Raw genomic sequence first — 13,124 nt, forward strand, 5'->3', positions numbered from 1 at the left:
CTATACTGGCCGAAATTGTGGGTATGGGACATTGGCGAAGGCACGAACAAGGTAGAATGTGTAAAATGTGTCCAATACCTTCGGGATGGCGGGAGGCGGACTGAGGAGAACTGTGGGGAGAACTGGGGAGGAACAGGGGTAAGTCTTGGTGCCACGACAAAAACGGCCATCACGGGTCGAGGCTCTCCGAGTTTATGGTTTCGTGCCGCCAAATTCTGGGCTCCCGAATTTGTAACGGCATGCAAGGTACGCAATTCCCCCGCTAGATCATACTCGATCTAGCTCTGTTTAATCAGGAAAAGGGCCATTACCTGGCTTGGCGCGCAGGCGAGCTGAGATTCTCGGTTGCGCGTCTAAGCCGCGCCGATCAAATTGGACCCCATGGCTGTAAATATCAAAGCCCCGCTTTTGCATATGCGATCGGCGTCTCATTGGTCCCCTTTATTTGGTCCTCCATGAGCCTCGATTCAGTTCACACGAAAGAACGTGGTGAGAGAACCTCAACCCATGCGCGGTTTTATGGGTATTTTGGTAGCATGAGCATCAACTAACAAAGAGGCTTCAACAAACCTACCATACCAATATAGCCTTACACTGTGAAGTCAGAAGACACACACTCAATGCTGACGCAGTACAGAGTAGCTGCAAGCAAACTACAGCGTTTTGACCTTGCATGTATGGATTAGGGAGGCGCTGTTGTTGGGTGCACCCATTTCCTGTTGTAGCCCACACGCGCCTAGCCTACCCAGTTTCCACAGACAACAACATTTTAGCAGATCTGCTGTATCTAACAACTATGCACCGTCACAATTGTCAAGATTGATATCTGCTTAGAATCCGTTGTCCTATATAGTAGATCAAACCTCCCTATTAGTATTTTTGTCAGCATGCCTGATTGACATGCGCTGCAATCTCCAAGATGACATTGGGTGGGTAGCCTACCCACCCACCAGATTGTCACCTCAGATTACCTACTGCACCTTGACCTTGGTCTACTGACAGATACTAGTGACAATCTGTATGAGCTGTTTTGCAGGGATGATTCAACTTTCATGTTGTCTTGACAAGGCAACCCTGCTTCACACTATTCAGACAAGTTAAGCACAATCCTTAGGGACCGGGGGAAGGGTTGGTTATCTACCAATACCGATTGTCGAGGAAAAACTGGAGCAACATGGGAATAGGGTTGGACACACATACTGTTGAAGAATACAACGTTTTTGGTGGTGAAATTTGTCGGGTCTGGGACGTGTCCCGAAAAGGATAGGTATCGAGTGGAAGACGGGCGAAATACTTAAGGAAGACAGGACATAGCCGAACACCAGATCACAGCATGACACCTCTCAGGGCCAGCCAGCCTTGGCCTCGTCTATTCCCATCAGTCCGGCCAAGAAAATCTTGCCAAATTCGTCAATGTCGTCACTCTTGGCGTCCGCCATCACCGCCGTCACGGGTTCCAATCTGTCTCGTCAGTCTGCCTGTCTGCCCACGCGGCACCTTCCTAGAACGATCCGACTTATGCTTCGCAATGCAAGACAAAATGCCTCTTGTTCCTCCAAGCGAGGGCAAAGTCAACGGAGTCTCCCGCTTGCCACAGGTGCGCCGACAGGGTCACTGAGCTGCACGCGTACCTGTCACTGCTGCACTGCTGTGTCAACACCTGACCCCTCATGTAGTGATACGTCAGCAGGAATAACAAGATTATGGCCAGCGTCCGCCGGACCGACTCCTGGAAGACCCACGAACCCCAGAAGGCACGCGCCGCCGAGATGCGATACAGCGGCAGGACATCGAGGCCGTGACTTGACTGGCCTGGGGCGGCAGGTTCGTGAAAGGCGATGTGTGGGATGAGGGCATAGGCTGCTTCTTCAAGCTGTGGCATGGTGGCGTCGTAGCTGAGGCGGACGCGGGCATCTGTGTCGAGCAGGCGGAGGATCTGGTAGATAAAGAGGGCATCTTCGCGCGCAATGACATCCAGGGGAGCAGTTGGGGGGGGACTAGAGAGCAGATCCTGAAGTCGACTCTCATTGCAATCGCGGATCACCCGGGCATTGGCGTCGTTCTTGGCCGCGAGTAGGGCGGCAGACGAGACCGCATCTGCGCTTCGGTTAGCTAGCCGCTCCAGATTTGGAGGAGCGCATTTTGGGGCTACAGGCACACATTGCATCGACCGGGCCATGCCGTCATCGTAGAGATGGGCATGGCACCAAGGCATCTGGTTCTCGAGGACCATCTGGCGGGGCGCTGCCGATATTTTGTCGATGGCATACTGAAGTCGGGACGCGATGGCCTTGCTTGCTTGCTTGAGAGTCGGTAACAAATCGAGAACTATCCAAAGCTTGTTGAGCGGTCACCCGCCGCGCCGGATTTATCAAGGGTAGACTAGAATCCGGCGAGGGTGTGGCATCGGCACACTCCAGAAATGTTGGAAAGAGATTGCTGAGAAAATCCTCGGGGGGTTCCAGGATGGTGTCTAGCATGTCAAAAGACACCTGAGGTGTTACGACACGATCGGACAGAGACTCAATCTGCTGCTCGGCGCCAGACATGTGGGCGGATAGAGAGGCAGACGCAGGTGTGGGAATCAACCCCGGACCCCTCTTGGACCTCGCGCCCTGCGGATATTGGCAATTAATGTTCCACTGAGCACATCTCTGGCATGCGGGACTCGCCTAATCACAGCGCCGGCGGGCCTTGGTGCAGGCCAGACAGGACTTCCGCCGTGGGGGCGGATTGTCCCGCTCGATGGACGAGAAGGACTGCAACATGGAATATGCCGACTGCCGAGGCTGACCAGAGTCAGGTGCTAGATGGGAGAATGAGATTGACAGACCGATGGTTGGCCTAGTAAACGGTGCCCGGCCGCTATTCTGCTCCGAAGCATGGCCCCGTCCATCGGCGAGCGGGGCTGGAACCTCCGAGATGACGCGACGGCGGAACTCCGCCGGGTGCCTTGTCATAGTGCCTAAACAACACGCACACTGTTTGATCCTTTAGCTACCATTTCACAATGTGAGTCGACACTGCAACACAGCGATAATTATACATAGGTAGCCAACAATGTCCACCCTTATCCGCTCAACCTGACTATCATAGCATCATGCCATCCAAAACCCCAACCGTCTTCGTCGTAACTGCCACCGGCACTCAGGGGTCAGCTCTGTGCCGCCAGCTCCCACCAGCTCGGCTGGCACATGGTGCGGAATCCCGATTCTCGCCCGGCCCAAGCGCTCACCAACTTCGGGGTTGCACTGAACGTCGGCGACTGGGATGACGAGGCTGCACTGACGGCCGGCGTCGGCGGCTGCGACATGCTGTTTCTCACTCTCGTCTCCAACTATAGAGACTTGGACGACGAGCCCGCGGGCGTCAAACACGTCGTCTACACCAGCGTTGTAATCGCCGACGCACCAGAGAGGCGAACACTGTTGCCGGCGGATCGCCCTCGTTGCAAGGGCCTTTTCTGCAAGAATATCATCGACGGGCTGGTGCAGCGGGCTGGCTTCGAGCAGTGGACCATCGTCCGCCCAGGGTTCTTCATGCCCAACCTCCTGGACCCCAAGGCCCGAATGTATCACGAGCTTTTCGAGAGAAACACTTACGCAGGCTGGAAACGCCCTACGCCGTATGTCGTGGCAGGTCTGCGTGGCAGGTCTGCGTGCCTTCCTCACGTCGCTGACGGATGAGCAGCTCCTCCTTGCCCCTCCGACAGCCCAGGGATTGATTAGGAAATGTATTGACAGCTGGTTCATCGAAGATGATGGGCTGCCAGCAACTGCAATCGGAAGTCACAGCGACAGCGAAGGCGATTGACAATCCGCAGCCCCTCAGCATTGATGCGAAAAGAGGGTTATGCGTCGACCATGACGCGGCCATCAATGCTGGACCGTGAACCCTTGGCGTCGATGCCGACACCATTGTACTCACAAACTGGCCCGGGTGGGTCTCTCACCGGCGGCCGCGCTGAAGGAGGCGCTTGGTGATACCATCTGCACTGGGGTGAAGGTGGATGGGCAAAGCGGAAGTGCATCAATTGCGGTTTTGCTGCGCGCGCCTGATGTCTATGAGTTCGCTAGGTGGTCCCAAGGCTGCCAACAATTTACAGCGACGGCGACCAAGATGACGTTGGTGGTGACAAATCTGTATGAGGTGCTTTGCGGCGATGATTTAACTCGCACATTGTCCCAACAAGGCAATCCCCTCCTTCCCACACATCCAGACAAGTTCCACAACAAGTCTCCCGCCAAGCTATCATCATCCTAGACTGAACATCCATCCCAGCACAAAACCACACCATGGAGTTGTCGGTCAAGCCCTTCCAAATCAATGTCGCGGGGTCGAAGTTGGAATCCCTGGAGAAGAAGCTCAGTCTCGCCGAGTTTACGGACGATACGCCCATGTCCGACAATTGGGACTACGGCGCACCGGTGTCAGACATCAAGCGACTTGTCAAGCACTGGAAGGAGGGCTTTGACTGGCGAGCCCAGGAGGCAAACCTAAACAAGATGCCATAGTTCACCACTAACATTGCCATTGATGGGTTTGGCAAGCTCCAAATACACTTTGCCCACAAGAAGAGCGGCCGACCGGGGAGCATCTCGATGCTGTTCTGTCACGGGTGTAGGCACATCTGATTGTTATCTGCCTTTTCAGTCACGCTCACAACATAGCCCAGGGCCTGGCAGCTTCATCGAATGCTAAAAGATTCTTCCGCTGCTTACTGCCCCGGAAAACGGGCCTGTGTTTGATGTAGTGGCACCCTCGCTCCCGAACTTCGGGTTCTCGCAGGGGCCTTCCAAGCCGGGCTTTGGGATTCCGCAGTATGCCGAGTGCATGCACAAGCTGATGCTCAAGCTGGGCTACGACAAATACGGTGAGAATAGCTCCCCCAGCACGCCCCTCGTGACGAACCGGCTGACACCCTGGCGTGTAGTCACCCAGGGAGGCGACTGGGGCTTCTCCGTCACGTGCTTCATTGGGATCCTCTTCCCGGAGCACTGCCTGGCCTCGCACCTCAACTACGTCCACACCAACCCGCCGACGCCGCTCAAGCACCCGCTTCTCTACCTCCAGAACCGGATGCCCCGCACCGCCCGGGAGCGCGCGGGCCTCGCCCGCACGCAGTGGTTCTTCGAGCACAGCGCAGAGAAGCGCACGCGCCCTGCGACCCTGAGCCACGCGCTCGCCGACTCGCCGGTGGCGCTGCTCGCGTGGATCCACGAGAAGCTGCACGACTGGACTGACGCGTACCCGTGGACCGGCGACGAGGTCCTGACCTGGGTGTCGGTGTACTGGTTCTTGGCGGCCGGCCCGGCCGCCAGCGTGCGTGCGCATCTACTACGAGAGCGCGCACCCGCGCGACCTGCGGTCCGAGAGCACAACCCGCGCGTCAGGCTGGGCCTGTCGTACTTCCAGCAAGACCTGCTCGCCTGGCCGCGGTGCTACGGCCGGACTCTGGGGCCCGTCGTCTTTCGAGGCCGTGCATGACGGGGGGGCCCCTTTGCCGCGCACGAGCGGCCGGAGCTGTAGTCGGGGACCTGAGGAAGATGCTTGGGGAGGGGGGCGGTGCGCGTGCGGTTGCGAGGACTTGGGCTGCGTAGGCTGTCATAGTGTGTGGGAGGTTGGCTCTGAGGCCTTGGGCCACCCATCTCACGTCCCGAGAACCCGAGTTTGCTCTGAAAACGCGAGAGGAGATACCATAGGACGTTCAGCAGGGTGGGTGGTTGAACGCGAAGATACGTGTGGTGGCAGTAATCTACCTCCCACTGAGATCATCTGGCCAACCTTCCGTTTCGACGGGAAAGAGTTGCTGACAAGCAGAGAAAACCAGGGTGAGAATGTGGTCTTACTTGCTACTTTGCTATATTTGAGAATTATGTACGTGTTGGTCGGTGGCCCGAATATACAGTAACTAATTCCACCACCAGCTTTCGTTGTTCTGCTCCATGCAGTAGTGTCTCTCCAGAGTGTTGTGAGGTGGTGGCTCCTCCTGAGGTGGAAGGCAATGTGTCTCGTGTCGATAGTCATGGCCGTCGCTATCGATAGCTATTTATTATCGCTGTCAATAGCCCTTCCTGTCACCGTCGCCACCACAGTCTCCATTTATATCAATCACCAAGCTATCTTGGCAACAGGACCCTTGGGGAAGAGCCGGACGAGCAACTTGCGCATCTCGTCCATGCAGAGCAGGCCCAAGGCCAGCGGAATCGGTATAAACCAGAACTCGAGCGGCACGGGCGCCGTACCGAAGAGGTCCTGGATGCCGCGGACCTCGGTGACGAAGACGGCGATGGACAGGCTGATCAGCATGCTGAGCATCAGCCAGGGGTTCCGGCGCTTCTTGGTAAAGGGGTCCGCCTGAACGATGCTCAGCCGGCGGTTGCGCACGGCGAGGATGTTGCCCCACTGCAGGATGACGAGCGTCACGAAGTAGACGCACTGCCCCGTCTCGTTGAAGGCCCTCAGCTGGTCCTCGGTGTACCCGTGGAAGCCGGCCGAGTAGCCCTCGAAGAGGAAGAATAGCTGGCTGGCCGGCATGCGGGCGTACTTCAACATGTACAGGAAGAACATGGAGTGGGCGATGCACGTCTCCATGCAGCCCATGAAGAGGTACGACTGGATGTAGATGCGCACGTTGATGAGGTGATCCCGCTTGTGGTTGCGCGGCGGCAGCGACAGCAGGTCAAACTCCTCGCGCTCCATGATGAGCGACAAGGACAGGAACAGGTCGGTGAAGACGCAGATGATGATCATGAGGAACGAGCTGAGGGGTAGCGGCACGCCGAGAAAGACGTTGACCAGCACGGGCCAGATCTCGGACCAGCTGCCGGCGGGCAGCAGATAGGCGATGACCTTTTGCAGGTTCTGGAAGACGAGCCTGCCGAGCCGGATCGCGTCGACGATGGACCCGATCCCGCCGAGCAGCACCAGATCCGCGGCCTCGACGGCAACGTCGCTGCCAGCAGCTACGGCGATGCCCACGTCTGCCGCGCGGAGGGCCGGCGCATCGTTGACTCCGTCCCCGGTCACCGCCACGACGCCCCCGCGTTGGCGCAGCTCCTCGACCACGCGAAGCTTCTGCTCCGGCGTCGTCCGCGCGAACACAATCTCCTCGTACTCGCAGACCGCGTCCCAGTCCGCCTCCACCAGGCGCGCCAACTCCGGGCCCTCGAGCAACAGGCTGCCATGTCTCGGCTCATCAGCCCCGCGGTGGCCGTAATCGTCATGATCGATATCGTCGTCGTCGTCATGGTGATGACGCATGGTCCCGAGCCTATCCGGCTCGCCCTCACCCGTGAAGATGCCGACCCCGCGCGCGACCGCCGCCGCCGTGAGGCCGTAGTCCCCCGTGACCATGAAGAACCTGGCGCCGGCGCGGCGGCACTGCTCGACGGTGGACCGCGCCTCGGGCCGGGCCGGGTCGACGAGCCCGACGATCCCGACGACCGTCAGGTCGCGCCCGGCCGACGCGGTGACCTCGTCGCTGAACGCGTTGGTCCCCGGGCGGCCGATCGGGCGCGCCGTCTTCTCGCAGAGCACAATCACCCGCTCCGCCCGCCGCGACAGGACGTCCTGGTAGGCCTTGAGGGAGGCTCGCGCGGCGTCGTCTAGGGGCTGCGTCGAGTTCGATCGGCCGGACCAGAAGCGGGTGCACGCCGGGAGGAGGACGTCCGGGGCGCCCTTGACGAAGACTTGGTACCGGCCCGACCCCGAGCCCGAACCCGATGGGTCTTCGGCGTCGGACGCGCGGTGCATGGTGAGCATCCACTTGTTCTTCGAGTTGAAGGGGATCTCAAACGCGCGCGGGAAGGAGGCCCGCAGGCTGTCGCCGTCCTTGCCGCTGGCCACGAATCGGAGGACGGCGGCGTCGGTGGCGTTGCCCTGCACGGGCCGGTCGCTGGCTGGGAGGGAGAGCGAAGTGGGGTCGAAGGACGCGTCGTTGCAGAGGAGGGCAGCTTTGCGGAGCGTGAGGATGCCCTGTTCCGGCTCTTCGACTTCCAGCTTGTGATGGAAGTCTTCGGGGGTCAGGGGCTGGTCGAGGAATGCAACCGAGCTGACGCACATCTGGTTCATTGTCAACGTGCCGGTCTTGTCGGAGCAGATGACGTTGACGCAGCCCAGGGTCTCGACCGTCGTTAGGCCCTTGGGCAGGACGTCGGCGGCCTTCATGCGGCGAGCAACCATCAGCAGAGTCAGGGCCACGGCAACAGGCATGCCCTCGGGGATGAACGCTATCACGCAACCCAGGACGTTGTTGAGCATCGCCACCACGTTCATGTATCTGGGGTGATCCCGCCTCAGCCAGGCGACCCAGGCGATGAAAATGACCAGCGCCATAACGACGGTGAGGCAGATGATGATCCGGACGAACCGCCAGATCTCCTGCTGGATCAGCGTCGAGCGGGTCTCGGCGGTGGCAGTGGCATGGGCGATGCGACCCATGACCGACCGCGAGCCCGTCAGGATCACCACCCCGGTGCCGCTGCCGTTTACCACGAGGGTGCCCATCAGCGCGATATTGCGGCTCTCGAGGATGTTGGGGTCCGTGGTGTCGACGGTGCCTTCGACCTCGTCCGACTCGCCGGTGAGAACGGCGCGGTCAAAACGAATGTCGCCCGAGTGGCTCAGGAGGCGCAGATCTGCAGGGACCTTGTTGCCTATCTGGAGATGCACGATATCGCCGCTGACGAGCTCCGTGGCCGGGAGTTTCCGCAGCAAGCCGTCCCGGAGCACCAGCGTCTCGGAGGGGAGAAGGTCGGTGATGGACTTCATCGTCCGCTGCGTCGACCAGTCCTGAAAGGCCGAGAACCCGGCCTGCAAGAGGATGACGATGAGGACCAAGATGGCAAGGGCAAGGTTCGTGGGAGACGGGGGTTTGCTCAGGGGTTTCCAGCAGATGAAGAAGATGATGACTCCGACCCAGAGAACAGAACAGAAGCCGCCGAAAACGTAGCTGATAATTTTTTTCCAGTAGTTGGTTTTGGTCTTCGGGAGGGTGTTTCTGCCGTCGCGCTGAAGGCGCCTGGCCGCTGCCTCTTCCGACAACCCCTGGTCGCGCGCGACATTCAGCTGCTGGCAAATCTGGGTGACATCGAGCTCGTGGAAAGTCAGGTTTGCAAAGTAGTCCTCGTCATCCTTCTTGACCTTTTTAGTGTCGGCCGAGGTGTTGGCCTCGACGTTGCGGCTCTGGCTTGCCTGGATGGAGAGGGTCCGGTACTCGATGGGAATCGCTGGATATTGCGACGTTGCACGACGGCTTCTGGAGCTCGATGCGGAGTCGCGGCTCATGGATCGCTTGTGCGAACGAGAGCGAGATTCAGGGCCCCGGGTCTGGCCAGTGGCCGTATCGCGAGCCTGGCGGCCATCTCGAATGTCGTCAAAGAAGGTGATGCGGAGGTCGCGGGGGTCGCGGGGGTCGCGATCCCCCTCCTTGTCTGACGGTTCTCCCAGGGAACTTTCCTCAGCCATTGCTAATTACACGATGTTTGGATTGGGGACGATTGGTGGAATGTAAGCTTTGGTGGTAAGCAGAGGGTAAAGAGTCGTTTATTGCAGGCGAGTTGAGCCCCTATTATATATGAAGAACCACTGTCAGGTCAAGGTGAGGTAATTGAAGTGTAAATAGCATGGCCTCGTTCCTGGAGGCCATGCCCTGGATTCGTCTAATGCACTTTGCTAGCGACACTGAGTAATTAGGCGATGCATGCGCCATAATCATGGACATGGTGTTGTTGGGTTGACTGCATTGCCGAACCCTCCCAAGATCGCGAACTCCTCCCAAATGCATGGTAGCCATGGACGATCACAAGCCTGCACAAAAATGCTCACCTCCCAAGTATTCTCATACCGCTCATACCACAGCGGAATTCCCCAAGGGAGTGGCACAAAAATCGCTCATATATTACGAGATGCCGGGCTTGAAGAAGATTTACGTTAAAACCTAAATTCAAAAGTCACCGGGCAGCTCCTAGTCGAAAGAAAAACCTGGCATGGTGATATTCGCGCACGTACTAACACGAGAATAGCAAACCCCCGACTTTGGAATTGAGGGTTTTCTTGTAGGCGGCCTCATTGCTCCGCTCTGACGACATGGTCCAAAGAGGCCATCCGGCTCATATCCTGAAATGTCGTCGTCTAGATGCGTCGGTCGCCGGATGCATCCACGGCCAACAAATGGCGAGTGCAGATGCCATCCCATGGGCTTGCCAGGTACGCCAGGGTAATTACGTGTTTCATTCAGGATGCACCGCATAGTTACACACGGTGAGAGTCATTTGGACAGGGCCGGCTGACCGGGGGGGGGGGGGGGGGGGGGGGGGGGGGGGGGGGGGGGGGGGGGGGGGGGGGGGGGGGGGCATGGGGGGGGCCGGTACCCCCGGGTTTTTACGTTTTTTATTAAGGTTGCACCGCATTTTTAAACACGGTTTGTGTCATTTGGCCAGGGCCGGGGGCCCTTCCCCCCCCCCCCCCCCCCCCAAATCAATCTACACAAACGTATTCGAGCACATGGGCTTGCTGCGTCCTTTGAGATTTTTGGGACGACGCATCGCCGAAACGGGCAATCCGGCGGGATAGCCAGCCATTAGGATTCATTCCGTCGACCGATCGACAACAACCCCCGGACAAACAAGAGCTGGCAGCGGCGGCTTGAGTCGGTGAAGAGCACTTGGCTCCAATTTTAATCCGACTGGTCCCGGCTTACAGTGAAGGCTCACGACAACCAGTTTCGGACCAAACAAAAATGCCTCACGTTGGCTATGAGAGGGTATGTGTACGCATGCCGGCGGCATTCGGTGGCGGGAGGCCTCTCCCATTCTTCTATCGAGTCCCTCGGTGTGAACATAATTCGTGTTTCGATTAGTCCTCGTTCCTGCCGACGTCACCAACCGCCCAGGCCATTCTACCAATTTGTTAGAAGGTGCTGCTAAGTTTTACTTGATTACCTTGCCACCCTTCTTGGTGCCATTTTCTGCCTCCCGATTTTTGCGCAGAGTCTCTCGCAGCAACGCCCTGAGCAATTCCTCCTGGCTCATACGATCAATATTAGGATAGCCCACATCCCCATCCTCCTCCCCCTTAGCCTCTGCATCTCGAATTGCCTTTCGAGTTTTTGAGTAGAGTTTCTTGAACTCCTAGATAAAGGATTAGTCAAAATCACGCACTGACCACTTTTGCACTACCAGTGGGGCTTGCCCGTACTTTGTCCGTGATAGCTTTGGCGCGGAGCTTAATCGCTGCACTCATCATGGTCTTAACAGCAGTTCGCGCACCCTCTGGGAGTGCAGGGCAGGTATGATTGCCCTTGGCGCAGGCCATGCATCGTCTTGCATTCCTACCTAGAAAACAAATGAGTCGGCTGGAAATCGCGCTGTGCTTTTTTCCCCCTTGTTGGTCTGTCACACATACCGCTCTTCATAATGCAGCGATGGTTTACATCGCGACCAATTCTGCCAACGCAGGTTTTGCAAGGCAAGATATCCTCGTCCTCGTCAGATGGCTCTGGGGAGTCTCGAAGCATGGAACTGGCGTTATTGGAGGAGGATGAGGAGGATCGTGGAAGCTCTTCCTGGTCGAGATTATGTCTTGGCCTACGCTGGAGGCTTTCTTGCACGGGAACTGGAAGCAGACGAGCTAGCTCTCGCCAGCCCTCCTCCTCGGTCTGCTTCTCCAGTTTGGCCATAATTGTCGTTTTCGTGGTTGGTACGCAGAAAGGTAGTCATCAAAATGCTCGCACGGCAAACGGTTGTCACGCAGCCCCTTTTCGCCGCTGTGGCTTGGAGGCGCCACTAAGCGAGATAAGTAAAATTAACTACTGCGTCTAGTATCAAATGGGTCGAATGGTCTAGTTGGTCATGACGTCGCCTTAACACGGCGAAGGTCCCCGGTTCAATCCCGTGTTCGATCATTTCTTTTTTTTTTTTTTTTTCGTTTCGTTTCTTCCCTTTGATCTGAACCAGATATTTTCTTCTTTTTTTCTTGCTTAATGTGATATGATTCCACATCCTTACGTTGTCACACGAGAAATCTGTTTGATAAATTCCTTCTTGTTGTGATGCGCAACGACTCAGCAAGACCGTTGTCCGGCTGGCCGGCTTATTCTCATTCTCGTATCCAAATAATTAGATCTAAGATCTTTCTAATGTTTCATGTCAGCAGCCGTACTGGAACGACATGGCGATGCTTTGCTTAGGCATTCCCGGTGCTAGAAGGATCTCGCTATCCAGTCTGTCTGAAATTATTAATATTACATTTCCACAATCATCAACAGCCTTCCGACTTGTTTTTACAGTCTTGGCATGTCTGCTCTCGATTCTCTTGCTGCTTTGAGAGGGACTCGAGTTTTGACCAAAGCAGCGGGCCCACGGTGTCTCTGAGCCACTCCGCATCCTCGGGATACTCTCGCAAGAGAACGAAGTCCCGTTCGGGGATTTCCATGTTGGTCCGCAGTCTCGTTCGGATCATTTGACGTTGGATGGCGGCATCCATTTGCACAGGTGCCTTGCCTGGGACAAGCTGAGTTGGTGGCCGCCCTGCGAATGGATATGTCCTGAGCCTCGCCTGTATGACTGGGGTCAAGGCTCGTTTAAGAGATATGCTGTTTGTTGACGTTAGCGCTCAGAAATCGGCAACAATAGCTGGGCCATTTTCTCACAAAGATTGCCCATCCCACTTGTACCGTAAGACAAGTACATCCTCCGTTGAAGATTTGCCATGATCTACGAGAAAGTAGCACCGCGAGTTGTCGTATCCGAAGTTGGCGCGGTAATCGTACCAGCGGTCTTGTTGAGGGTCGAAATCACGGTTCCATTGTTGCTGGCAGATGAGGTTTCTCATTAACCTGCATCTTTCGTGATATTTGTCACCCGGCACGAGGTGCGTCCTGGTCTGGACTAATATCCGTACAGGTGCTGGTGCATCTTGCTCAGGGGTATTTCCTTCGTCGGCGATAGTTTCCATAACTTGGCTCCCAAGTGAGACACGGGGATGGAAGCTACGCATGTAGGAACTGGCAGAATGTGGGGTTCGGCAGGCCTTTTATTCAAGTATATAGGTGCTGTGAAATGTGATGACTAATCCCTTCTCTCCTCTGGCGTGGGAAGATGGGCACAGTCACACAAGGGCCA

The 13,124-nt window shown here is 57.0% G+C and overlaps 6 protein-coding genes across 6 annotated transcripts; 2 read left to right on the top strand and 4 right to left on the bottom strand.

The window, feature by feature from the left end:
* Positions 1 to 1,407: 1,407 nt before the first annotated feature.
* On the bottom strand, positions 1,408 to 2,446 carry QBC33DRAFT_66747 (transcription factor gsfR2). The gene is made up of 2 exons (XM_060432973.1): positions 2,161 to 2,446; positions 1,408 to 2,097 (listed from the first exon to the last, which is right to left on the bottom strand). The coding sequence occupies exons 1-2, from the start codon at positions 2,231 to 2,233 to the stop codon at positions 1,517 to 1,519; spliced, it is 654 nt and encodes a 217-aa protein (XP_060283578.1). The 5' UTR covers positions 2,234 to 2,446; the 3' UTR covers positions 1,408 to 1,516.
* A 748-nt stretch (positions 2,447 to 3,194) lies between these two features.
* On the top strand, positions 3,195 to 3,724 carry QBC33DRAFT_558850 (uncharacterized protein; the record flags this gene model as incomplete). The annotated part of the gene is made up of 2 exons (XM_060429916.1): positions 3,195 to 3,625; positions 3,691 to 3,724. 2 exons carry the CDS (start codon positions 3,195 to 3,197, stop codon positions 3,722 to 3,724), a joined length of 465 nt encoding a protein of 154 aa, XP_060283579.1.
* Positions 3,725 to 4,295: 571 nt separating this feature from the next.
* On the top strand, positions 4,296 to 5,879 carry QBC33DRAFT_586560 (Alpha/Beta hydrolase protein; the record flags this gene model as incomplete). The annotated part of the gene is made up of 4 exons (XM_060431482.1): positions 4,296 to 4,448; positions 4,515 to 4,620; positions 4,754 to 4,873; positions 4,934 to 5,879. The coding sequence occupies 4 exons, from the start codon at positions 4,296 to 4,298 to the stop codon at positions 5,485 to 5,487; spliced, it is 933 nt and encodes a 310-aa protein (XP_060283580.1). The 3' UTR covers positions 5,488 to 5,879.
* On the bottom strand, positions 5,880 to 9,952 carry QBC33DRAFT_586570 (Sodium/potassium-transporting ATPase subunit alpha-2). Its single transcript, XM_060431483.1, has one exon. It carries the CDS (start codon positions 9,466 to 9,468, stop codon positions 6,112 to 6,114), a length of 3,357 nt encoding a protein of 1,118 aa, XP_060283581.1. The 5' UTR covers positions 9,469 to 9,952; the 3' UTR covers positions 5,880 to 6,111.
* Positions 9,953 to 10,494: 542 nt separating this feature from the next.
* QBC33DRAFT_538119 (uncharacterized protein) lies at positions 10,495 to 11,746 on the bottom strand. Its single transcript, XM_060427853.1, has 3 exons — positions 11,407 to 11,746; positions 11,200 to 11,336; positions 10,495 to 11,132 (listed from the first exon to the last, which is right to left on the bottom strand). The coding sequence occupies exons 1-3, from the start codon at positions 11,678 to 11,680 to the stop codon at positions 10,932 to 10,934; spliced, it is 612 nt and encodes a 203-aa protein (XP_060283582.1). The 5' UTR covers positions 11,681 to 11,746; the 3' UTR covers positions 10,495 to 10,931.
* A 344-nt stretch (positions 11,747 to 12,090) lies between these two features.
* On the bottom strand, positions 12,091 to 12,991 carry QBC33DRAFT_538122 (uncharacterized protein). The gene is made up of 2 exons (XM_060427854.1): positions 12,653 to 12,991; positions 12,091 to 12,595 (listed from the first exon to the last, which is right to left on the bottom strand). The coding sequence occupies exons 1-2, from the start codon at positions 12,955 to 12,957 to the stop codon at positions 12,262 to 12,264; spliced, it is 639 nt and encodes a 212-aa protein (XP_060283583.1). The 5' UTR covers positions 12,958 to 12,991; the 3' UTR covers positions 12,091 to 12,261.
* Positions 12,992 to 13,124: the final 133 nt, after the last annotated feature.

The sequence above is a fragment of the Phialemonium atrogriseum genome (genome assembly GCF_030411735.1).
Source record: "Phialemonium atrogriseum strain 8032-3 unplaced genomic scaffold QBC33scaffold_12, whole genome shotgun sequence".
NCBI classification, from domain to species: Eukaryota; Fungi; Ascomycota; class Sordariomycetes; order Cephalothecales; family Cephalothecaceae; genus Phialemonium; species Phialemonium atrogriseum.